The following is a 27,830-nucleotide window of genomic DNA, read 5'->3' on the forward strand; positions in this document are numbered from 1 at the left end:
AAAAGATCATAAATCATAACACATATTTGCTAACTACTCAATGTTTGATGTTTACTGCCTACAACCAGTGACAGGTTGTAAATATCTCCTATACTTATACATATGTAAAGCACGATTGACAAATATTCACTGAGTTTATGCGTGTGGGGCCGGCTTAATAATATATAAATAGGTTTTAATCTTTCATCAACCTGAGTATACATGACAAAATAGAGATAAAAATATACCTAAATAGTAAATATTTAATGCTAAATACCGATATCCCGCTATAATAATATTGTCCCTATTCATATTTCTTTTTTCCTATGGATAAGTACATAATAACAATTATTATTAATCTTTAAAAAAAGATATTAATAATTATGAAATAGGTGATCAAATATTATGGATTAAAGGTCTACCGTAATACAAAATACTCAACACCTCATAACTTATTAGGTCATAACTGTCAATCTGGATATTGATATTGATTGGGCCAAAATAATTTTATTGACACTTAAGAAATATTGAAAATTTCAGTTGTCTATAAATACCTCAAAAAAGTCAAAATATTTTGAAAATTAAATCATGTAAATGAAATGCCAATCTAAATGACTGGTAAAATATTCATGTATCTGCGACTTATACTTTTTGAATAATAACAAATGTTTATAATAGTTTGAGGATAAATCGTTATCGTTACGCTATTTCGTAAAAATTGGAAACTCAAACACACTTAAAATTTTTCCTATAATGATGTTTCAAGTTTTCTTCATAGCTAGTTGAAAGAAAACTAATAGAAAACTTAGTGTTGTATTTTTAATCCTTAGTTATAAAAACATAAAAAATTTTATGATTTTTCAACTTCAAAATTACTTGCAAATTTTCGCGTTTTCGACAGATTTCGTAAAAATTTGAACTATAAACGCTTATAAAAAAAAAATTGTGACTTACGATTTTAAATTTTTTTTAGCTACAATAAGAACAACTCATAAGAAACCTTGTATTAAATTTTCAAGTTTTTTTGGTCGTCAAACATTTTTTTACCGACACTTCAAAAAAATTCAAAAATTTCTATAAATAACTCAAAAAAAGTCAAAAATTTTTGAATTTTTGAAAATTAAGCTGTATATAGATAACACTAACATAAATATTTGGTGAAAATTTCAAGTATTTACAATGATTAATTTTTGAATTAAAACAATATAAAAAAATCGATTTGGTCGAAAACTGGTTTTGTGTAAAAATTCCAGTTTTTCTGTCATTTTTTTTTGTTTTTCTCGATTTTTTTGAAAACTGTTGGAAAATGTTTATATTAATTTATTTAATGTTTATTAAATTTTCAAATCTTAGATATAAAAGGAAAATTTTTTATGAATTTCTAGCTTAAAATAATTTGTGAATTTTCGTGATTTTTACATAATATGTTGTCAAAAATCAAACTTTAAATATATTTCCGGTGGACTTTTTATTTGTGATAAAGATTGACAAACTTGTAAGGAATCTTGAATTAAATGTTCAAATCTTAGATTTAAAAAGAAAATTTTTTATGAATTTCTAGCTTAAAACAATTTGCGAATTTTTGTGATTATTACGTATTTTGTCAAAATTCAAAATTTGAATGCTTATAAAAAAAATTGTGACCATGAATTTCTTTTATTTTTCAACTGCTATTGTAACAATATGTTAAGAGCCTTGCATTAAATTTTCAAGCATTTCTGCCTAACAAATGCTTTTTTATCGATATTAATTTAAAAAAAACTAATAATGATCGAAAATTTCAAATACCTATGAATAGTTCAACTTAAGTCGAAAATTTTTGAAAATTTCATGGTGGATAGAATATACTTATATAAACATTCGGTGAAAATTGCATATATCAATGGTCATTTGTTTTAAAGTTACATCAATAATCAAAATCGATTTTGTCGAAAACTGATTGTGCGTAAAATTTCCCGTTTTTCCCTTAATTTTTAGTTTGTTTTTCTCGATTATTTAGAAAAGTACTCCAAAGTACCAACTAGATTCACTTTCTGATCGAATCAGGTACTGAAGTCAAAAATCGAAGTACTTTTACTGCCCCAAAACGAGATGACAGACACAAAAAAAAATATTCATGGTTTTGACGATTTTTTGTCAATATTTGAACTTCAAATGCTAATAAAAAAAAATTGTGCCTATGTATTCTTATAATTTTTTAATCACTATAAGAATAACTTATGAGAAACTTTGTATTAAAATTTCAAGTATTTTGATAGGGCCAAAATAAATTTATCGACACTTAAAAAAAAAATTTTCAGTAAAATTGAAAATTTTAGTTGTCTATAAATATCTCAAAAAAAGTTAAAATATTTAATATTTTGAAAATTAAATCATGTAAAGAAAATGCCAATCTTAATAACTGGTAAAATTTTCAAGTATCTACTACATATAATTTTTAAATAATGACAAATATTTAAAATCGTTTGAGGATAAATCGTTATCGTTACGCTATTTCGAAAAAATTTAAAATTCAAACGCACTTAACATTTTTCCTATAATGATGTTTCAAGTTTTATCTATAGCTACTTGAAGGAAAACTTATGGAAAACTTATTGTTGTATTTTTAATCCTTAGTTATAAACAAAAAAAATTTTATGATTTTTCAACTTCAAAATTACTTGCAAATTTTCGCGTTTTCGACAGATTTTGTAAAAATTTGAACTATAAACGCTTATAAGAAAAAATTGTGCGTATGTATTCTTATAATTTTTTAATCATCTTAAGGATAACTTATGATATATATATATAACTTAATCTGTCGAAAACGCGAAAATTTGCAAGTAATTTTTAAGTTGAAAAATCATAAATTTTTTTGTGTTTATAACTAATTAACTACATAAGTTTTGCTTCAAATAGAAATAGCTATAGAGAAAATTTGAAGCGTCATTATAGGAAAAATGTTTTGAGCGTTTGAGTTTTAAATTTTTATGAAATCAGATATATGTATATCTAATATCTATGATAATATAAGGTATTATGAATTATGATAACTACATGCAATGTTTTTGGAAAAATTGATGAACCATGCCTTATTCAAAATGCATCCTAATTGAAAAATAACATATTTGTTTCAAAATAGAATATATGATAATATTTAAATATAATATATCCTAGACTGACAAATCATCTCCGTTCAGAATCGTTTTTCGTATACAATGATACCAATCATTGCATTCAAATTTAACTTACCCTAGTCAGAGGTCCACCCCACCACCTAATGTACAGCAGAGTGACATCCACTTACCCGATTTTTTAAAATTTTTTTGGAAAAAAATATTTGTTCATTACAATTTTTAAGTGCAATTTTGGGTTTTTTCACAGCAATAATGCAATCAATTTTATAACATTTTTAGTGCAAAAACATTCGAGCCCTAATGATCATATTTAATAAGATATCGTAGTGTTATGTTGTGTGTTGTCCAACATAGTGCTGAATGCTGATAAAATATTATATTTTAGAATTTAGAAATAACATCGTTAACTATTACCCCTCGTAGATAGGCAAATATGATTACAAATATACATCTAGGTTTAAGTCACATTACGCCGGATTTATGCATGGGGCCGACCGCATTACAAAAATTTCATCATAAAACATATTATTATCAATTTATAATAAAGATAATATTAATGAACATAAGAGCAACTGTTGTGGACCCGATGACATCCCCTTCATATTTATACAAAATCTACCCGAAATAGGAAAAATTACATTACTCAAAATATTTAATAAAATGTGGACACAACACAAGTTCCCAAAAAAATGGAAACAAGCTACCATTATCCCAATTCATAAACCTAACCAAAATAAATTCGCAGTACAAGGATACAGGCCTATATCGCTGCTATGCACAATGAGTAAAATATTCGAAAAAATAGTCAGCGTTCGACTTAATTGGTTTCTAGAAAAAAAATAAATTTCTCGCCGAAGAACAATTTGGATTTCGAAAAAACAGATCGACCTACGACTGCCTTGTAAACATTGATACAGAAATATGTGAAACATTTGCATGCAAACAATACATGGGACTGGTAAGCTTCGATATACAAAAAGCGTACGATATGACATGGAGATACCGAATTATATCAATCTTACTAGACTGGGGCGTTAAAGGTAACATTTTATATTTCATACATAATTTCCTTATTGACCGAACATTCGAAGTTGCTGTTGATGGACATCATTCATCCTTATATAACCTGAATAACGGAATTGCCCAAGGCTCTTCCATAAGTGTAAAATTATTTCTAATTGCAATAAATGACTTATCTAAACTTATACCCACCCCTGGAAAAATTACAATATATGCGGACGACAGCAATATTTTCTTTCGACACAAATATATTGACACTTTAGGAAAAGAATTACAGAAATACACCAACTCGTTACACGATTGGAGCAAAAATACAGGATTCAAATTTGCACCAGAAAAATCCCAGTTCATAATATTTTCACACAAAAAAATTAAAAAAAAACCAACTTTAAAAATGGACAACAAAATAATTCCCTACACAAGACACTTAAAAATATTAGGTCTTACCTTCGATGAAAAACTTACCTGGACCACACACATAAAAAAGCTAAAAGACAAAGCCAAAAAAAGACTAAACATTATCAAAGCACTTTCAGGTACGAAATGGGGAGCAGACTCTAAAACCCTAATAAACATTTACAATTCACTAATCAGATCAATTTTGGATTACGGATCCCCCTTATATATGACATCGAAAAACTCAGCACTGACAATGCTTGACGTTATCCATAATGCTGGCCTAAGAATGGCATCTGGTGCATTTAGAAGTAGTCCCATAAACAGCATACTCAACATTACAGGAGAACAACCACTTAATAATCGGAGAAATCAACTGATGTTGCAATACGCGGTAAGAATAGCAACCGACCCGAACAAACCAACGTATTCCACAGTATTCAATAACAGATTCGAAAATACCTTTAACAACAACAAAAAATTAATACAACCTATGTACAAAAGAATAAAAGAAAAAGAGGGAGAACTAAAACTAGAAATAAGTAATATATTGACTAGAGAAATACCAGTAAAACCTCCATGGACAACGACAAAGTACTCGTTTGACATGTCAATAGCGATTTACAACAAAAAAGAAACCACAAATCTTACATACAAAAATGCATTCTATGAATTAATAAACACTTTACCAGACTACATACATATATATACCGACGCCTCAAAAACAGACAAAGGGGTGGGTGTTGCTGCAGTTTTCCTACAAACCGAACTTTCTGAAAGGTTGTCGGATAATTGTAGCATTTATACAGCTGAGGCACTAGCTATATATAAAGCACTATCCTATATAATAAGTGCCAACCTGCATAATAATAAGTACATAATTTTTACAGACTCCATGAGCACTCTAGCTAGTCTTAGTAATATTAATAACAATAATGTTATAACTAATAAAATAATTAACTTGACTAATAAATTTAACGATAACTTAATCTTCGCATGGATTCCCGGGCACTGCGGAATACCTGGTAATGAAAGAGCCGACTTACTTGCCAAGGAAAAAGCCAATAATCTACATCAACTAACTGTGTGGAATATTAAATCCGACAAAGATACTAAAAAAATTATATACAACCAAATCAAAAATATCTGGCAAAAAGAATGGCTCAAAATGAATAGTAAATTAAATGAGATAAAAAGAACTATCGAAAAATGGAATAACCCTATGTCGCTCAAAAGAAGAGAGGAAGTCGTACTAAATCGCCTCAGAATAGGTCATACGCATTACACACATGGTCACCTCATGAAAAAGGAGCCACCAAAAATATGCCTTACATGCGGAATTACATCTACAATCAAACATATTATCACCGAATGCAGAGACACAAAAGAGGCAAGACAAAAATTCAACATACCGGAACACCTTCACGACGCACTGGGCCCTGACGAAAAATCCACCCAAAACATAATTTTATTTTTGAAAGATACTGAACTGTACAATTTAATTTAAGTCGTCATTTGATGTAAAAATAAGCCAATGGTCACGTTATCGAGGCTTTTCTCTTAATAAAAAAAAAAAAAAAAAAAAATAAAGATAATAATTATAATAAGACAGCTCTGTAAAACCGATAAATTATTTTCTTCATTCAAAGTGTAATACATAAACATTATAGAATTAAACGACGATGCTGCAGTGATGAGTCTATAAACACATTCACCTTAGTAATTTGAAACCCTCAATTAAATATTTAAAAACAATTTATATGATTCTTAAACTACATTTACATAATATTATAGGTATTAGTAGCAATAGTTTCAAATAATAAATAGATATTGAAAGCATTTGACATTTGGATCATCATACACTAAAGTAATCTAATTATTATTATTATTTTATTTTTATACTGGGGATTATATAATATGACTTTTTCAATCATTCTGGTTTTTTAGACTTGGATATTTCAGTTCAGGATATTTTGACCTAGATCAAGTATAGATACCTAGCTAATGTTATACACGAGTAATATAATTTTTATTTTTTGAACTGACAATAATAAAAAATATTGATTCCTTTATTTGTTGTACATCTGTTTGGGTTTGCTTACCTAGATTCCTAGTGGCATTGAAATTCTGTGTGGTGTGTATCATATTTCATATCAATCGAACCCTTTATGTGCTTAGGTTTATTCAATTGCAGTATTTTTATATATAGTCATATGGTTATATTATAATCTATTGTATTATAACCGTTATAATATTATATAATTGACAGTTCTTCAATATTATATCGTGATATTTGTTCTTTGTAGTTATTAATATTACAAACAATACAAACACATATAATTTAAACAAACAAATATTTTTAAACAATAAATCCTTCATTTTATTATAAATTAAGTTAATACTTTAATAGATAAATTATATTATAGAAGCAAATTAAAACGTTTTAATGTGTTTTATATCAATATTTTACCAATGAGTTACAATAATATACAACATTAAATAATATGGAACAAATTGGGTTAAAACTACATTATAAAATCACAATTAAAAATTTGTAAAATATTATTAAACATGTCAAATTAATGGTACGAATTGTTTAATATGTTGAAAACCAAAAATGCAATTAAGTAGCTGTTGACTGAATAACAATTGTTAGCCTTTGATAAAGGCTCGAATAGTGCTGAAATCAATAAAACAAATATGATTAGTGTCTTATATCATTTTGGATTAGTTTTGTTTTACCTATGTCTTCATTTAATCTAGACCATCCTATTCGTTCTGCTTTATTTTCATTAATTAGCCAATGTGTGAGTGGTTTAAAATATTCAATCAAAGGTCGTGCATCTATTTCACTCGTTTTTCCTCCAGTAAGGATTTTAATAACTTGTGGCCATGGTTTTGAATAGCCCATTGACATTATTTCGCTAATAGAGACAAAACATAATAATATGTACTATGTAGATAAATAGTTGAGTTTTATTAGACATCATAATATGCATATTTTTATTTTAAATCAGTAGTCACATAGTTGATGAAAAATAGGTAAATTAATTTTGATTTTACAGTATAAAAAATACAGTATATTATATGTTTTTTAAACACAATACTGTATGTTAAATTGCATGGAACAAAAATTAATTTAAAGTAAACTGTTAGTTAACATTTTTGTACGTATCATCCAGAGTCGAACTTGCTGTACCGGCTATTCCCAATGATTGTTGAGGTCCCAATTTTGTTCCCTATCTAGGAATTGAGGGCTTATTGCCAAAAGATGACAATTTAAAATATCATTAGTCTAACTAGTGTGCATTTTCATCATATTTTATTTATTTATTATTATATAAGGTTATATTAGGGAGTTATATATTGTAATGTAGTTTATATTGACTTCAAGAAACAAAAAGTATCAAATTAATAAATTGTACGTTAAAGATTGATTTTGAAATATAGTAATACAAATAATGTATTTTATAAATAAATGTATTTACTTTTGTTTGATACGTCACGTAAAAGTCGATGATAAAAATTTAAATTTTAGTTTCTTTAATTTTTTTGCTGTTATTATTTGTATTTTTTTTTCGTTCTGGGGCAGACATTTTTATATAATATATTATTTTGTTAATTAAAACATTTTATTGTATGTGATTTAATCCAACTCTCCGATTATTCGTATAAATCAAAAATTATAAAACAGTTTTACCCCAGGTCCTGTTTAAATTCAATCCAGTCGGTGCTATTAAAAATTATTTGATTTGACTTTTTTTAATAATATCATTTACTTTATTTTATTACAATACTGTTATCAGCCTGTAAATATTTGTCACCTATATATTTTCTTATCGTAAACCAGCATTTAAATAAGTTGAAAAAACATAAATTCATTTCAATGTACTTTTAAATTTGATTAATTTTTGTAATTTTTTGATACTTAATGATAATTTTAACTACCTTTCATAATTTTTAAAATAAATACCTACGCATAATGGTAATTTTCTGTTTTATATATATTGTAATCTAATTTAAAAGAATATCACTTGTCCCCCGTTCTAGTAAGTTGCAATATTGAAAACTATTGTACTCCGGGCCAAATATCACAAGTAAAATCATTTGGACCTCTAGTAGACACGTTATTAAATGTATTTTGGTACTTACCTCAATATTCGACCAGCTTCTCTTGAACGATATATGTCACAAGTATGTAATGGACCAATATGTCCTGCTGCTGTACACAAGGCTTCATGTATTTGGAACTGCAGTATGATACTTATAAAGTATCTGAAATATGTGATAGTTTAAATTAAATTAATCATTCAATATTTATAGACTTTAATTACAGATCATAGAAGTCTAAATTATGCTAAAACTTATGTAGTGACACACATTTTGCAAGCTGCTTTTATAGAATACACGTGATTGTGTGAAGTGAAAAATAACAGCATCTAGCGAAGTACCTACCTACCTACCTACCTAGTGAGAGTAGAACAGTGGAAGTGAAAGAAATTCTTAAAATATTTTATCGAGTAAAAAACGAATAAATGAATTCAGAATTAAATGCTTTATAGATTTCAAATTTGCTTATTTATATGTTCATAAACATAACTAGCTGAATAACTAGGCTTTGTCCGTGAGCAGTTTTTTGGGCTTCAAATCCTATAATTTATAGGCTATAAAGCCTACCTACATGCTATAAAGGTTTATCTTGGTTTAGAGTTTATCTCAGTTTTGGTTTACCTAACTGGCTATACTTCAGTTCTTGGATAAATCGGCGTTAGTGTACATAGCTTTTAGAAATGATTTGACCTAGATAGGAAACCAAAAATTGCGGATTGGATTTAGCACTTAGTATATTTTTTAACGTGGTTTAAACTTCTTATTCACTAAATTTTCGACAAAATCAATCGAGTAATTTTTGAGTATAAAATCTACAAACATACATTTGGTTTAAAAAATATAGTTTCTTTAACCAAAACCTAACGCGACAATTTGATGCATACTGATACTTGATTTACTCGAGTAACTTATGATAATCATTTACAAACAAAAACAAGTTCAATTTCCAGCGTATATCCTTGTTTGAGGACCTCTTTAAAATGTCGATTTTGAAAAATTCTTTCTTAGTGAGTTTCTACATTATAAAACGAAACTACTAACCAAATTTAATACCAATAGCTTCGGTGGTTCTGGCTAGGCGATAATGAATCACTTAGTTATTAATGGCAAGTTATTTTATGTTGTAATGCTGTATAATATTGTACCTACTAAAAAAATATTTTAGATTCAAAAGTAGAATATGGTGATTGACGATTGTAGGTATTGGTTACAATGATGAATAATGTGATTAAAACGATATAGGTATGTCTATTATCACGTATTAAAGTAGTAAAAATATTTCAAACGTAGGTAAGGAGATCGAGTAAACTTATGAGCATTTTTTTTTATTTTTTATTTTGAGGTAAAGGCTTCAACATCAAAAGGTTATTAGCCTAAAGTTATAACATTAGCGTACAAGATAATATAATATATACAGATATTTACAAATGAGCATTTTTGATTTACGCTAATACCTACGGTATATTATTAAACTTGAAAAGAATTGAACTATCGTAGAAAACCCACATACCTACAAACACAAATAAAGTTCTTACCATCAAGATTCATAATAGATCGATTCACTCTTATTCTTAGACTAACTATATTGTCGATATTAAACGTGACCGATCTACTGAGCGTCTGAGCGTAAATTTGTTATGTTACGCACTTGTAAGACAAGGACAATAATATTAATGCTCATTGCTAACGTAGCATCAATTTAACTTGAGCAACAATATTTGGATACAACCAAATACCGATAGATGTCACTGATGGTTACATATTTTGTAAGTGTACTACATCTATCGCGGTTGAGAGTCGATCTGAGTTTTCATTTAATGTTAGTAGTAATATAAATAAATTATAAAATATCCTTAAAAATAGAGACTGACAGACCTCCAATTAGAATCGTTTTTCGTATGTTATCAGATTCATTAATTATTAAATTCAAATTTAAAAAATCAATACCTACTGAGGTCTACTCATGAAGTGGGAACATTCAAAATCTACTATTCTTTGAGTTGAGAGTTTCCATATTTATTTTTTTAATTTTTCAATCAAATTATGAAGTCATGTTAAATTTGAAAAATCAAAGTATACGAATAAGAAAGTCACACGGATAATTATTATTAAATGATTATAAGGATTTGTCAATAACTACTTCTATAATTTGTTATAAATAATAATTGATTACCTATTACTTATAAGTTTATAACTTATAACTGGTTATAAGTACTTATAGCTTTACCGTAAAGCCTTTACGTGTAGGTATTATACATACTTTATATAAGGAGTATCAGCGATCACATGATACTTAGAAGCTGGATCGAAATCATTTTCATCCCTTGCAATCGGTGGAATGATTCCTTGATACAATAATTTTAAATCCCACCATCGAGCATTTAAGTTGTGTACACCTTTGGAAAAAACACTCCATCGCCACTGTAATTATACGTTTATAGATATCTCAAAAATAGTCAAAGATAGGTAAGATATACTAAAATTGAGTAGGCATTAGATATTGAGATATTAGATAAGTACCTACTTGTATTTTAAGTACTTATTACAATTATAGATACCTACTCGATACTAAAAATACATTAACTAAATAGTAAATAATCGATGAATTAAAAGAATTAATGAAAAATGTCCATACTTATTATTTTTAAAATGTTTTTAATTAGAACTTATATAAAAATGTCTTTAAAGGCATTTTAATTAAATAGTCCAAATCACATTAAAAAAAAAATAATAATAATTATACAAACGATAGTTAGGAGTTTAAGTTGTAATCTATATTAATACAATTAATTATATTATAATCTTTATATTTTGAAAGTTAAATAGGTAATGCCATGAAAAAGTGAGTTACGAATGTTTGGACGGAAATATCAAAGAGAGCAATCTAATATATTAAGATTTTATTATTTAAGAACCTTTTATACTAAGTAATTACAACCAAATAAACAAAAATAAATATTGATAGTAGTGGTAAATTATTTGGTTTTTTTTCATATAATGCTCTAGTAATTTACCCGACGTTTAAATTATATAGGTATTATTCTCAGTCCCACGTTTTTATCACAGATTTTGCAGTTTTTAAGACAAAAAAAAATACGATTGTGTCATACCAGGGGTCCCCACTACGCGGCCCGCACTAAAATTAAATTGTACATCTAAAATCAAAAATCGGCCAAAGTTCAAGAAAACCATTTGAATTAATCTACAATACCCTTTTCTAAAAAAAATATCCTGTGTTCTCATTTTATTATTATTGTTATTTTTACTATTCTTCAATAAATTCAGTGAACAGTTGTACATTTTTATATTTTTAATTATGATCATTAAAAATATAAGCATGAAGTACTATTACTGAATAGTTTTTTCAACCAAGCCTTCTTATGTATCCTTCCATCTATTGTGCTTATTATAAAAATATTTTATACAGATTGTAAAAATTAAAATAAATATGACAGAAAATAAGAAAGAAAAACGTAAGCAATCCGCAAGTGATTTTCAAAAATTATACTTGGACTTTTCTAAAATTTTAGTGAGGACCGCTTCGTTATACCATATGCTATACGTAATACGTACTCGTATATACCTATTATCAAAAATTTTACGTATTCTTGCTAGTACGTGAGTGCTCTGAGCAAAATAATTATATTATGCACTTTCACACACGAACGTAGGTAGTCAATTTATACTTATCAGTTTACCACACAAAGACCTGTGATGAATATGTGAGTTATCACGAAAACCAGTATAAAAATAAGTTATATAAATTTCCTAGAAAACTCTCTTTGCAAAATTACCAATATTGTAAAGCCACCCAGTTTAATCATTTTTTCATTTTGTTTTGATAAACATTTTTATCTTGTGGTTTATACCTACACTATTTTTTAGCATCATTATATTTTATTTAGCACTACTTACCAAATCAACTGAATAGGCAAAAGGTAGATAAGCAATTTTGTCTAAAGCCATTTCCATTAAGAAGTCTATTTGACTTTCTGTAAACAAATAAAATAAATTCAACTTGATTCATAAAATATTTCGTTTTTAAATTTTAAATAGCAATCGTACCATAATCGTCGGTTATGTTATTCAATAGTCCAATTCTATGTAAATGCCGTGGCGTGGAAATAGAAAGAATAACTGCATCACTTAAAGCTTCATGAAAACCTAAATACATTGATATGTATGAAGTCAATCTAATTTTAAATAAATGTAATAATACAATATTTAGTATAGGCACTAACCGGGATTCGCCCCTTCTTTAAACAGTAGTGGCTGATCTGTATAATGGAGATAATATTGAATATGAGCCATTTCATGGTGTGTTGAAAATAGATCATCCATTGAAACTTCAGTGCATTGTTTTATTCTAAAAAAAAAATAATTGATTCATTTATTTAATTAATAATTATACGTATATGGTACAATTTCTCTTATTCTTTATATTGTATTGATCCCTCTGCATAGAGTACCTACCGTTTGATGGACAAGAATGTCTAGGAGTTGTTATAAGTTTTAGACAATTGTAAATTTCAATGCGTTTATCATCAACAGTAAAATATTCAAGAAATTTAATTTAAACTATGAATCTATTCGAAGAACCAAAATATTTTACATAATATGTTTAAAAAATATCTATACAATTTTAGTCGTTTTTTTCTAAGTGCAAAATAATGTTGATCGTAATTATTTTCAGTTCAAAATATTAATTCAAAAACTCGACTCATGCGAAGGTGCTCACTTGAATTTTGCTCTCTAAAGCCGCGTCCACACCTGAGTACGCATAGACCGAGCATGTGTGCTCACGCCGAGCCGACCGACTCGGCTCACGTTCGCTGTGTGTCAAAATCATGTAAATTTGTAGAACGCACAACATGAGCACACATGCTTGGTCTGTGCGTGCTCAGGACGCAGCTTAATATTACGTCTGAGTCAGACTTGGGTAAAGTACTTTTAAAAAAGTATTTGGAAAGAATACTCAAATACTTATGAAAAATAATATTTCGAAGATAATATCAAATACTTCATTAAAATACTTTAAAAGTTTCTAAATAGGTACGTTTAAAATACTTTTTAGTTTTTGTTTTAAATATTAGACTAACAATACGTCTTTTCTTCGAGAAAATTTATAATTAGCTCCAAAATATATGGTTTAGTAATTCTAAATATAATATAAATCAAGTTGTTCACACTTGATTTTAAATTTAAAAATGCGTATAGGTATACCTATATATTGTACGAAAATCTAGAAAAACGAGTAAACAATTATTATTGGAGATAAAAAGTTTTTTTTTTATAGAAATAAAATACTTTTATAACATATTCTAAATAATTATTCAGAATACTTTTAGGAAAAGTATTCGGAATACTAGGTACCTAGCTAAGACTGGTCTTAAAATATGAGATATTCTAGGCTCTCTTATAAACCCATGTCCTACCAAGCCTCTCTTGTCCCTCATCGCGATAACAATTGTCGTTCCCACAGATTATCACATTACATTATGCATAATATTATCAATAGAATTGATCTCTACCAACTACTTGCACACACGCATGTGCTTCTAGCTGCAGGTGCATTATTGATTAATGTACTATGAAGTTGTTAAATAATAATATAATAATATAATTGTATTACAATCATTTGTCAGTGTCAACGTTGATTGTGTACATTTTTATATTCTTTGTGTGGTTATACTAACCCCTTTTTATTCGAATGTTTCCTTCGAATCTTATAATCTATCTAGTGATCTTAAAAATGAGTAGTTATAGAGAGATTTCCAATGATCTCTCCAAGGTTGACTACTATTACGACCTGCGAGTTATACATCATCTCTTTGTGTATTTGTTTACATCAGAAGTATTTGAATTGTTATAATTGTTATGTCTTTCCATTCACGGCCTATAATTATTATACAATATGATAATATCTGAGTATCTCGTATATGACAATATAATTATGTAGGTATATAGAGAGTCAACATTAGGCACGTAACAGTATTATATTAAGGCAATCGGTACCAATGTCATATTGTCCACAATAATACACTCCACGAAAATAATGATCAATGATCATGTCCTGTAGAATCAAAAAAATTGTGTATGCATTTTTTTAACTGAAGAAGATAATATTCTACAGGCTGCATTAAACTCCGTTTTCAGTATTTTAATTTCAAACTTTTAAATACCTAGGTAGTATTTAGTAATAGTATTTAAAAATAAGACAATTTTACGTTTTTTCAAAAATTATTTTATAGCAAATTAAAATAAAAATAAAGTTCAATATAGCTTGTAGAAAGTTTTCTTTTTTGCAGATAAAAATATTTTAGCTATTAAAATCCGACAATCCTATAAAGCTTGAGAATTTAAAATACATCGTAACTAATTTCCTTAAATAGGTATCCAGCAGTAGATTTGAGGAAAATAATTATAATTATGTTGGCAATTAAAATATAAAATATGATTATCAAACTGTATAGAATAAAATTGCGGAAATGTATAAACCCGCATTGGGCCCCATCACTGTATAAAAATGGGATGGAATATGAGTTAGATATTTTAATAAACTTTTAATAATATTTACAAGTGTGTTATATGTCAAACTCAAGACGCTAATCGCTAATTTATTTTATAATTATATTATAGTTAGGTTATACTATTTTGCAATAAGAATCAATTTTATTCGAGTAGGTTGTCAATTTTCATTAATAATTTATACTTTATACCAGTCTTAAACTCTGGAATATACCTACTATTATAAAATACCTACTAATGAACAATAATAATACAAATTAATACAAATATCAAGTGTGTAATATTTTATGTTTATAAAAATTATGAACGGATTTTTTTTTCTGTAATAGGTATTATAGAATAAAATAATATGGAACTTTAAGATATTTTAATTTAAAAATATCCCAATGGCCCATGTTGCCGAGGGTATCATTAATAAAAAAAAAAATAAATAAATTTAAGTGGATTCCTCTTTAAATCAAAAATAGAACAACTTAGCTGACTAATGGTAATTTGTAATGTATATAATAATATAATTATATTTACCTGTAATCATATTTATTACAAAAATCCCAAGCAGATGCTTTGCACGACACTGGTCTGTTTGTTGGCTTTTCCAAAATTGAATTATGCCAAAACTCCACTGGCATCGCTTTTAATCCAAGTGATGTGAAAAATTCTTCAGAAATTTGGAACATCCTAATATTATTCAGATATGTTTTAATATGTATGACTTGTCAATTCATTCAAATAAAACGTATAGGTAAATTATTGACTTTTGTTATTCTATGTGTAAAATATGTCCAGGTCAGCCTAACCCACCGTAATACCCAACGATTAACTTTATACCTATTTTTTAATATTGCAATGTGAAAATTTAAATTTAAATTATAAGTCAAGAGTTGGGCATTTCAAATCTATTTTTGAAGTAACGCAACGACTGGTTTATCCAACACATTGTGCATAGCATTTAAATATTTCAAATACTTTCATATTCTTCCGCATACACAAGTTAAGAGTGAGTTAAGTAAATGTAAGTTAAGTATTTTCTGACTTACAATTTGAGTAACTTAGCTTGGAAATTCAATAATCCAATAATACCTGGATCTGTAATATCTGTTTTTCATTATTTTACAAATTATTGAATAAATGTACCTCTATTGATATATTTGTATTCCCTTATACACGTAATTCTATTTTAATAGGACAGAAATCTTTAATAATCTGAATATAAGTAGTTTCCGATTCGTAATAATTATCAACATTAATTTATTTTCTATCTATATCAATTTAATTTAATTAAGGTACTTATATATTTTTAATCTTTGAATTATTAATGAGTATTTGCGCATTGCTTAAAGGATTATAATCTGATTTTTTTAAGGTACTTTATCAAATGGCTAAAAAAATAGTGGATATTATTGATTTATACCTACTCATAATATATTAACCAGGTTAAAACTGTATGTACATAGGATTTAAATTTATCACGTTTTAGACGGTTTACTTTGGCTCTGATTAGAGCCAAATGTTAAATGGATTTTTCAAATAAGTATCTACTCTGATTTTATTAAAAAGGTGAACAAAATAATAATACCAAAATAGGTTAATTACTAAAAAGTAATTATTCGCTTATTAATTGATATCAAAGTTTACGAGTCTTGGCTGTAAAATTATGTTATTATTATGTATACGAATATTAATGAGTTATTATTATATGGTTTCATTTATGGTTTTTATTTATTTATTAAGTTATTCTGTATTGGTAAACCTAACCTTAGCTATATTTGGTTTCGATATTTCAGATTTCGGAGATCGATCGAGTAGTTAATTAAATATCCATTTCACTGCGTTTATTTAATGTATGCGTACATGTAAATTGGTCTTAAACTCTTAATTATTATTTAATATTATTGAGGAACAATTTTAGAAAAACTTGAGAGTAAAATAAAATTTTTCTTCAAAGTTATACTTATCTGGTTAATTTTATATATTTTTGTTAATAATGTATTCGAAAAATTTAGATCCTAATTTGTTAAATTTGTATTTAATAACTGTTTTTTTTATGGGTGGAGCCGGGTTGATGTTTAAATAATGTTGATTGACATCGAAAATAAGAATGAACATTTTCTGTTTTTTATGTGCCTGTTAATCATAATTTGATAGGTACGTTAAAAATAAATAATGTATTTAGGTCATGCCACTGCTGTTATTTGTTTAGATATATTAATTTGGATGGAAATATTACTTTAAAGGCGTGTATCCTTGACGTAACATTTCACCGGAAACATCAATACGTCTTTTCTTCGGAAATGGAATCACTAAGTCTATTATGTTTTTCCAGTTCTGTGCCCACATGTTACCTTACCAAAAACATAGAACTTCATAAAATACATTGTTGATTATAATATTATAAATATTTGTTAGTTAATACAATAAAAATATTAAAACAAAATTTTCAACACTATTGACCTTGAACAAAATATGTATAGGTATCTACAATAGTAAATATCATAAATATTAAACAATGTATTTATATTTCGAACATAATTATTTAGTTTATTTTTATAAAGAATTCTATAAATAAATAAATAATATAGGTAGTTGAAAAAAAAGTATAAAGTTATTAATTTCAAAATTTTAAATTTTGTTCTTATATTCACTTTGTATGCCTATACGACGTATGGTACTTACCTAGTAAATGCGCTGGAATCGGTCCGTCGACTCGAACCCTGCGTGTACCATAGTGAGAAACTAATTTTCGCCGAACATAAGAGTGAAGATGTTTATAAATAGGCTCTATGGCTGCCCATAAATTTTCTAGTTTTGCTTTAAAATTTACATCTTCGTACATGGCAATTTGTTGTTGACCCGCATCTTCAAACCCTAGAGTTAATAATAAAAAAATGTGACCATTTATCGCACTTGCTTGTTGACCAATGTTTTAACTGTATGGTTTCATAAATGTTCAACATGTTATAATATTGAGTTAATATTGGGGAATTTTAAATGTTAACATTTAAAATGATTCCGATTTGAAAAAAAAAATGGAAGAGAAAATACACATTTATTTTATAAGATTATCAAGTTCCTAAAATTCCATGATTGGTTTTGAATCTAAAATATATTAATAATGTATTGTTGTGCGCAGTCAGCAAGTCATTTTTAACCACAATATTATGTCTCATTATTTAATGTACATTATTAACTATACCATAACTAATTGTTTTAAATTCTTAAAAATATTACAATACCTATTGCTATAGCAGCTTCGTTAACCAATTCCATATATTTTATGTATTTTGGCCGAATTTCATGTCCAATATTATCTCTCCACGAACGCCAGGTATACAATAGTTCTTCAAAATCTCTTGAGTTAGCCATTACTCTTACTAAATCTTTTTGCATTTTTTTTTCAAAATTATCATATTACTATGCATATGACTGTTTATTTATATTATAAATAATGAATTATTGATACCTGGTTCTAGACTTAGTTCACAATACGATGTCAGTCTATAACTGAATGGACATATTTTCGCTTTAGCATAAATATCTTTCATTTCATTTAAAATTGAATGCATCTACAAAACGAGAAAAGATTAATGTACCTATTTAATATACCCTAATAATATATTTATAATGTATTAAATTTTGACAAAAAAAAAATATAATTTTGTAAAAATACAAAATTATATTTTGAATACCTACCTTCTTCAAACATAATAAAGTGAACGCAGCTAATAAGACTCACGGATAGTACTTAGGTTCAATGGCTGCTTAATAAACTCAAGATCGTCTAGAATGGTCTGGACGTGTCAAAATACAGTATAAAAATTTGGTTAAGGCTCACCATTTCGTTTAAAAGACTAAATTTTATAATAAAATTTGGTAGAAAATAATAATTTTTAAATAAATTTGTTTTCATAAACAACATATTTTTGTTGATTGTTCTGGTTTCGATTCATGCGTGTATGTACTAATTTTAATCATGATTTTTTTTTTTTTATTTCTTTACTTATAAGTGTTGTGTATATTGTATACATATGTATTTAAGTAGTTTAAAATAAAAGCTAGATATTATGTAATAAAATAAAATTCATAAGTATTTTTTTTTTATACTTCGTCTATCAGATTCATTAGGTTAAGACTAGGTGCTGGTGCCAAAGTGAGTTTTATAAGCGGCGTCCAATGTACGTAGAAAAGAAAGCTATAATATAGGCATATAGCTCACGCTTATGACGTATAGTGTAATATAATATTTATTAACATATTTTGTTGTATAAACTTATGTAGTTTTGTATTGGATTGTGTTTTAGTTTGTCATAAAGAACATCTAAACAGTATTAATGGAATCGTATAACACAATTTTCGAAATCAGGATTCAAACGTTCATAAAATATACTGTATTTTATTTTTTATTTTTAATACTGATGATTAGGTATATTCTTGATATACGCACCTAATTTAAAGACCTAAGGTTATTTAATTAAAATAAAATATCTTGATAATATAAACAAAATTCAAAATGTAAACCCATATTTTTTTATTATAGATGTCTAATATATCCCTTTCCATTATTTTGTATATCAAAATTAAAGTTATTAGTGTTTTAAAACCATTATTTTGATGTTTTTAAAACTTAAATAAACTTTTTATAATTATATTAAAAAAATAAAAACGTTATTCTTACGATATAAAACGAAAACCTACGAAGTATTGTCTTCTGTATCGTATAAATGTAGTTTCTCTGCAACTGTATAGCCCGAGTTCTCTTTTAAGATTTATTAATAATAATTTATATTAATAATTTATGGGTGTCATAGAACTTAAGTTACACAAATGTTTGTATTTATACCTTTTTAATTTAAGTTTTTTAAATTATTTTTAAGAAATAATAATTTTTGTAGTAAATACCCATTTGTTTTGATTATAAATAACGAGCATTTGGTTCTTTTACTTTTATGGATTATTTTGAGCTAAGCAATATTCAACTTCGTGTAGAGCAGTGGAATTATAATTACATATTAATTTTTAGCTAATAATATAAATATGAATATATTTACCTGATTTAGTTTTGTATCTGGTACATTCGATTGGCCTTTCAGTGCCAAAATTTTGAGTTGTCTTTGTATGATAGGATCAGATATACGAGTCCACATGAAATCAGAAGCTTTCCTCCAAGATACTCTATTAAACTTTGAGTTCAATTTTTGTTCATCTATCTTTTTAGTAAAAATACGAACATATTTAACATAAAGGAGTTTAGTATTATAATGTTAATAAAAAAATAGATATTTAATAATACTATTATTATACTTATTGATTATTGAATAAAATAAAACAAATTTTTAGAGACCAAAATTTTGTGGGTTAACCACTCCACTCAGCTCTTGAAAACTAAATACTCATCCAACATTCGATTTTTATATTTCGAAGTTATCTAATAAAATATTTTTTTTTTTTGGAATAAAGAATTAAAAATGTATGTTGTTGTTAAATAAAATAAATAATAAATAATTGTTATGGTAAAAAGTATTTTTTTAATAATAATTTCGCTTGTACAACTTAAGTGGACGCTACCAATGCATTTGAGTGAACTGACCAGTTACAAAACTTTTATCTAAGAACATGACTTATTGTACTTAAGTGTTGAGTTTTATTCGACATTTTTATTTTCAAACGAAATTCGAGCATTTTCAAATTATAATATTTCACTATCTACCCATATCTTGTTTGAATATTAAAATATCGAAAAAATCGCAAATGCAAAATAACAGATAATATTCTTACCTAAAAATTTTATAGTAGATTAATTCACTCTAATATCAAAACTAACAGCACACTACTGAAATCAGGGAACGAAAATTACGACTGTAAGTCGGAGACAACAAATGCATGGTTCTTCTTAAAATTATTATTTAAAAAAATATTTTCAAAAATGTTAATAGTTATAAATATTGAAATGTTGAGTGTTTTACGTTAAAGAGATAACTTAGTATGTTGGTATCAAACCGTTTTCTGAAAATAAACAAAAAATTTATTTATTGTATAACAATATGCAGAGATGTGTTTTTCCAATGTTCTATCTATGTAGGAATTTCAAATAGTAATGATTTAAATACTCAATGGTATTTTTTCTGATGAACTACATCTTTTGAATTTTGATGTTGAAAATATTGATCTCATCAATTATTATTTAAAAATAAGCTTATACTTTGTAATTAATACTATTTGTTACCCTGTCTTTTTGGTATTTTTTTTAAATTGAGAAAATGTGAAGATTTGGGGAAATTAAACAAATTTTGAAATGTCTCTTTAAATCTTAAAAATTCTAGAAATATTTAGTATATGTTTCAGTTTTAGCACACTTATAAACCATAATACAATATTTGTTATGTTGTAAAATAACCTTATTTTGAATATATACCTTTTGGCCATTTCTCTTTTCGATACGAATATTTTACGAACTCTGGGATTTTGGTTATTATTTTTATAACTCAACATGAGTATACCCTTCCGAGGCACAAACAATTTACTGGTAATATGTAATATTTTACTATTTTAATACTATACGAGCTCAATGCCCATTTCAATGGACAGTTATTATAACTGCATTAGTGCCCAAGTCAATTTTTACTTTTGCAGTGTTGTTGACCTGGTAATCAATGTAATGGTAATTTATTATTTTCTTTTTAAATATTAGTAAATATCATTTCAATTTTCATTGAATTGAGGTTTTTAAAATACGTACTTACTAAACTACTAAATAGTATCTAATATAAATGATCAAACACACGTCTATTCACTTCTAAATTATAATTGATTTAGAGTTATATGGGCTTTAGTAGGTATAGAAAAAAGATCACTGTAGTGCCTGTAGTGGACATCGGGTCTGTACAAAATCAAAAATTATCTTGATATTGGAAATTGCACCTCAGATGGGTCAAAAGATGGTGAAAATAAATTAAAGTTATAAGTATAAGAATATAAGTGTAGTTGTGTTAGACATAAAAAATAAATCTTCTTTTCTAGTTAGATCCTGAGTAGACAAACTCTATTTTTTAAGGATATTTTAAAAATTATTTATTTTTATATTAGTAATTATATAGCTTAAACTTATATTTGTTAAAAGCATAGAATATTATAGTATTATAACTATTACAATATTTTATCATGTACCTATTGTTTATATTGTTTATAACTAATAAGCCAATACTGACGTACAGTGTAACAGCGATTCATATATATACTATAATATACGTAGCTAAGGTTGAATATTATGCACCTATTATGATATAGAAAACAATAATGGTCATTGTTCATAATAAACCATAATAGTGAAAATAAAAACTAAAGTTGTTAAACAAAAAACCGATATTTTTGTTTAAATAACCAATTTTGCTAAAATTTAAAATCTAGCTGTAAGTAAAAAAAAATGTTGGAAATTTATTTTCGATTTTTTAAATTCAGGTAGAATTACCTTTTAAAGATTCTTTTATTAAATTTTACGAATTCTTAGCTACAAAATAACTTTCATAATATAATATCATAGTATGTTTTTGTGAACATTTGTAGAAACTTAGGTATATTTCAAATGATTATAAAAAAGATTGTGGGTGTGTTATATTTTCTATACCTTTAATATGCGATATAAACTTGTGATAAACTTTGTATTACATTTATAATATTTTGGACCAAAAAAAACAATTCAATTTATCAACATCCATTGGAAAAATACCTAAAGGCAGTCAAAAATGTCACCCGATTGTAAATTGTTTGAAAAAAATTGTTTCATACCTAGAAAATACAATTAGATACCTTTATATACATTAGAATTTAATTGCAGACAAACAGAGAAAAAACACAATTAAACCACCCGGCACCCAGAATCTTAAGTAGGTACCTATAGGTAAACCAAATATTTATTTTTATTACCTATATAATATACTACATGATGACTACCTATGAATTATATATATTTTACATGCAGTCTGCATGTGCCACATACTGTTATTGTGAAGTAGGTAACCACTATATTATATAATATGTCTATATTCAATTAATGATTTATATTCATTTATCTTTGTTTTTTGTTATAAAGTGAAATTTAAAATTATCATAATTTTAATAGATTCACCATTTGCTTTTTATTATATTCTGTTATATTTGTTGCATATGTCCACTGTGCCATCGCCAATCTATTGCACGAGGCTACTGCTTCATTTTCCCATTCACGAAGGAACTGTGTAGCTTCTTCCATGTTAGTATTAAGCCCCTAAAATATTAATATATGTATTACTAGTAAGACACACATACACAAAAAATATACATATTTAAAATTTAATTATATTTACATTTAAGTAACCAAATATATACAGTGTTGATTTCTGATTACAAAAAAAAATAATAATAATAATATGAATATGAATATAGATAAAAATACCTAAATATAATAACTGAATATTATCCAGATAATAATATAGATTAGCATTTAGCATATAGATAACATTAACTTCTTGTTTATGAATAGTATAGTCATTGATTAAATGTATAAAATGTACATTAAATAAACATAAATGTATATTTAATCAATGGTATAGTATAATAGCAGTAAAGGCGAATATTGATATTATAATATATTAAATATTTAAATATTTTAGGCTTTAGCCAGTTTCCGAAATAATTTATTGAACTAAATTCAGTTTTTTCTACTTTTAAAATGTATGATTTATTCATTAATTATATTACTGTTTATTCAAATTATTACTAATTGTATCAAAATGTCTACTAAATGTTCATAAATTAGCCGTACGCATATTATCTTATCTATTGTCAGGGTAAAAATATATTATACTAATATATAGGTAACCTACTATCCATTGCATAGGCACAATTAATAGGGAATTTAAATATGGCGGCTTCAGCCCTATACCATTTTTTTTACTAAAGATTAAGTTGAGGCTTTGTCTCCGTTTACCTTTAAATTATCTAAAATTATAATTAAATTATTATTATTACGAAAATATAATCACTAAATGTAATGTTGAAAGATACAAGCTTAATTAAATTTTAAAATTCGCAATCATATAAAATGATAAATGTGCATAATTTTTATTATAATCAATATTTATTAAATTAAATTAATTCTTCAATGAGTTTTCGCAAAATCATTTAAGACCGATTCCACATCAATATTTATGTATTTTTCTATACTAAATAAGCCCAAACTATACTAAAACGATTTTGTAACATCATACACCTAATCCAAGTTTTTAATCTTCGAATGGCAGAAAATGATCTTTCGCATGTAACAGAATTAAGAGGACGCTACACGAATATTCGGTGTCTCCATCTTACAAGTGCGTAACATAACAAATTTACGCTTAGCAGATCAAGTTTTATTCAGTTAGTTTAAAAATAGAAGTAAATTGACTTATTACACGCTGTCACTTTATAGAGTGTTACCACTGCAGGGTATCCTTCCTAATCATTCGATTCATATTATTTAACTTATTTTTTTTTTGCCTTTTATCAAACCTACTCATTATATTACAGAATATGTATAGATTGTAGATTTCGTCAATAAAAAAAAAAATTGACCTATTATGAAACTTGATGTTATGAACATTATCTGTGTTTGTTTGTGGGTTTTTTACGATAACTTAGTTTTTAAGTGAATCGTCATGAGCATTTTTAATTTACGCTTTTTTATTGGTGAAGCCCAAAAGCGCAAAAGGTCAATTTTTTTTCGATAAACCAAAAGCGCAAAACGAATTTACGATTTTGTACCTTGGTAGTGGTATAAAAGTGCAAAAATAAATTGTATTACTTGATACAATATTGTACCTATTACACTACAGGTTCATTTTAAAATTATTATAGTAGTATTATTTCAGTTTAATTTAGTATTTAGTATTAACGAATATTATCGTAACAAATGACGATGAAAAATATTTCAAGATTGGATTATTTAAAAACTGTGGGCTTCAAATTTCAAATTTAATATTAATAGGTACTTATTTATTATTTTTTTTTATTGATCTTAAACAAAACATCTATTAGTTGTTGCTATTAAATTAAATACAATTTTTATAATTATTTATGTATTTTTATATTTAAATACACATTTTATAATCACTAATAGCATAGTATATTAATAACTATATGATTTTAATTATATGTTTTTAACTATATGATTTTAATAAAATACACTTTTTTTATAAAACTAATTTTCGCTTATGGGTTGTTAAAAAGGTAATTTTTTTTACGCTTATGGGATATTTATTTTTGCGCTTTTGGGTCATATTTTGCGCTTATGGGCTACAGCCTTTTTTTATACACGCATAACTTGCTATAAAATTGAACTATCGTAAAAAACTCCATATACAAACACAGATAATGTTCTTTACATCAAGTTCCTTAATAGATCGATTACTCACTAACGGAGATAAACGTGATTTACTGAGTGTAAATTTGTTATGTTATGCACTTGTAAGACGGAAACAACAAATGGTTGACGTGTAACGTCCTTTTAATTGGTAACATTATTGTTATATTAAATAATTTAGAATGATTTGGAAAAACTTTTTGATCAATCAATGATTTTAAATGATTTGTAACTATTTTATTTTTTAAAACATTTTTACTACCACCTTTTACTTAACTATGCATAATGCATGTAGGTCATATTTCAATTTTTTTCTAAACAAAAGTTATTGGATCTACAGCACAACAGAATTTTGAAAGACTGATCGATTAATTATTAAGATGGTTTCGTCTGAAGAAGAGGGGGACGTAAAGATTTGTAAATCTCCCCAGTAATCAGTCTTTCAAATTTCAACAGGCGTCAGTAATGCGAGAATAAATTTATTACTTAAAAAAAATCTTTCACAATAATAAGAAGAAAATCGTCCAAGAAATAATCTAATTCTTTCTTCTTGAACATGCCTTCTAAAAATGTTCAAAATTCTAAACCGATGATTTTCATTATTATTCTACTTAAAAGTGGTTTAAATTTATATGACCAGTGCTGGAATTTTATAGCATTAAAAATAAATGAAATATGTGCTATAATATATGACCTTTTAAATCTTAATATAAGTGCTATAATAGTACGCTTTAAAGACATGAAAAGTAACAATTAGCAACAATGATAATTTGTTCTGTTTGCAATTTAAAAAAATAATACGCACGAATGTACGACAAAATATATATATACGAGTCTTACAACTGATAGTGAGTGATTATTGCTTACTATTTGATTGGTCAATTATCTGGAATACTTTAAAATTGATTTTATTATGAACAAAAATGTGAACAAAATTTTTGGTTTGGATTAAAAAAATTAAAACAAAGTTTTTTTATTTTTAATACCACATAATATTAACTGGATTTATGAAAATACAAAATAAAACGTTAATTTAATTATTTCATGAAAATTCAAAATATTGTTCATAATTATTTAATTATTTAATATTTATGTTTCGGATAAAATTCTATACATCGATTTATCTAGATTTAGCTTTTATTTCATCTAAGATATACATTGTAGGTAACTCATAAATATTTATCTATAAATAAGATAAAAGATAAAATATCTTATCTAGATAAGTGGATAAGTCTCAACACTACATTAATTTTCAAATATATTACTTAACATGTTTCAAAACACGAACAAATTATACATTTTTACATTAAAATTCAACTAATTAATGATAATTAATATTTTTTTTATTATGTAATTTAAAAAAAAGTACTCAGTTACCTAATGTTCATAATATGTGTATAAAAAAAAAACAATAATTAAATATAAAAATATTGGGTTCTGACGGTTGTATATTATATATCTATGATAAATAAAACAATGTGCGTCAAATATGGTAGCATATTGAGTAAAATATAAATTTAAAATAAATACCTGTATTTTTGAATAATCTAGTTCCTGAGAATATTTGATTAAGTATACTGCAAACACCAGAATAGTCTTCATTGAGAAATTAGAATTTTTCATTGTATTCTATAAATATTTTAGTGAGATTTATCTTCTAATTATATATATATACACTCTGTACTTCGCTATATTTAAAAAAAAAATAACCTTTACAAAAATGCAAAATTTGTTTAAACAAAATAAAAATTGGGTAGTTGTATATTATGTTTTTATAAAAATAAATATACACTTATAGAAATGCACAAAATAGTAAATAAATTATGTTTATAAACATTAATTAAATTACTCGGAACAACGTATGTATGTCCTATTTGGATCACAAATGGCAACTGTCAAAGAAAAATTATTTGAACGTATTTCTTTAGGTTTATATTGTAATAACTTGTATTGTGATCATCATCTGTAACGAGCAACAATTACATTACATACCTTCACCATTTTCGTTCGTTGTTTAATTTGTGTTCATATAGTTTTAAACATTTAAAAAGCTAATTTAATTTCGTCACGAATTAAAATGATTTTTTGTCAAATAAATAATTATCCGACTATACAGTTGATCTCCAAAGAAAATAAATGTTGAGAAAGTATTGAAAACATATTTTATTGATTTAAATAGTATGTGTTAGGCTGTAACAATAAAACATTGATTAACAAGTTAAGTTTTAGTCAATTTACGTAGATAAATATCTATAATATATAGACAAATAAATAACATAAATGCTTTGAACAATAATTCAAATAATACTGGT

At 26.1% G+C, this 27,830-nt stretch overlaps 3 protein-coding genes across 3 annotated transcripts in view; 2 read left to right on the forward strand and 1 right to left on the reverse strand.

Moving 5' to 3' along the window:
- The first annotated feature begins 4,083 nt into the window (after nt 1–4,083).
- On the forward strand, nt 4,084–6,689 carry LOC149061134 (uncharacterized). The gene is made up of 3 exons (XM_089230849.1): nt 4,084–5,428; nt 5,621–5,901; nt 6,618–6,689. Exons 1-3 carry the CDS (start codon nt 4,084–4,086, stop codon nt 6,687–6,689), a joined length of 1,698 nt encoding a protein of 565 aa, XP_089086975.1.
- A 176-nt stretch (nt 6,690–6,865) lies between these two features.
- LOC107169470 (angiotensin-converting enzyme-like) lies at nt 6,866–27,467 on the reverse strand. The gene is made up of 15 exons (XM_089216750.1): nt 27,049–27,467; nt 23,269–23,406; nt 20,195–20,353; nt 18,610–18,712; nt 18,383–18,526; nt 17,823–18,014; nt 17,377–17,491; nt 15,675–15,827; nt 12,863–12,987; nt 12,687–12,785; nt 12,537–12,613; nt 10,882–11,042; nt 8,664–8,786; nt 7,254–7,435; nt 6,866–7,191 (listed from the first exon to the last, which is right to left on the reverse strand). The coding sequence occupies exons 1-15, from the start codon at nt 27,139–27,141 to the stop codon at nt 7,091–7,093; spliced, it is 1,965 nt and encodes a 654-aa protein (XP_089072876.1). The 5' UTR covers nt 27,142–27,467; the 3' UTR covers nt 6,866–7,090.
- The window catches only part of LOC149061135 (uncharacterized), a 29,290-nt gene continuing 26,500 nt past the window's right edge, over nt 25,041–27,830 (forward strand). Inside the window, exon 1 of the mRNA XM_089216752.1 lies at nt 25,041–25,143. The gene's annotated coding sequence lies outside the window, so the exon portion shown is untranslated. The remainder of the gene's footprint in view (nt 25,144–27,830) is intronic.

Source organism: Diuraphis noxia, unplaced genomic scaffold (genome assembly GCF_037042655.1).
Source record: "Diuraphis noxia isolate RWA-SAM2 unplaced genomic scaffold, SU_Dnox_SAM2 contig0001, whole genome shotgun sequence".
Classification (NCBI taxonomy): Eukaryota; Metazoa; Arthropoda; class Insecta; order Hemiptera; family Aphididae; genus Diuraphis; species Diuraphis noxia.

Bases quoted from the DNA above. Each gene is read 5' to 3' on its own strand.
- LOC149061134 (XM_089230849.1), top strand. From the start codon at position 4,084: ATGACATGGAGATACCGAATTATATCAATCTTACTAGACTGGGGCGTT. The intron at 5,429-5,620 runs GTAATATTAATA...AATCCGACAAAG, and splicing joins GAGCACTCTAGCTAGTCTTA to ATACTAAAAAAATTATATAC. The intron at 5,902-6,617 runs GCAAGACAAAAA...TTGCTTACCTAG, and splicing joins AATGCAGAGACACAAAAGAG to ATTCCTAGTGGCATTGAAAT.
- LOC107169470 (XM_089216750.1), bottom strand. From the start codon at position 27,141: ATGAAAAATTCTAATTTCTCAATGAAGACTATTCTGGTGTTTGCAGTA. The intron at 20,354-23,268 runs GTGAATCTATTA...TTTACTAAAAAG, and splicing joins AATATAATAAAAAGCAAATG to ATAGATGAACAAAAATTGAA. The intron at 12,614-12,686 runs GTACGATTGCTA...ATTTGTTTACAG, and splicing joins TAACATAACCGACGATTATG to AAAGTCAAATAGACTTCTTA.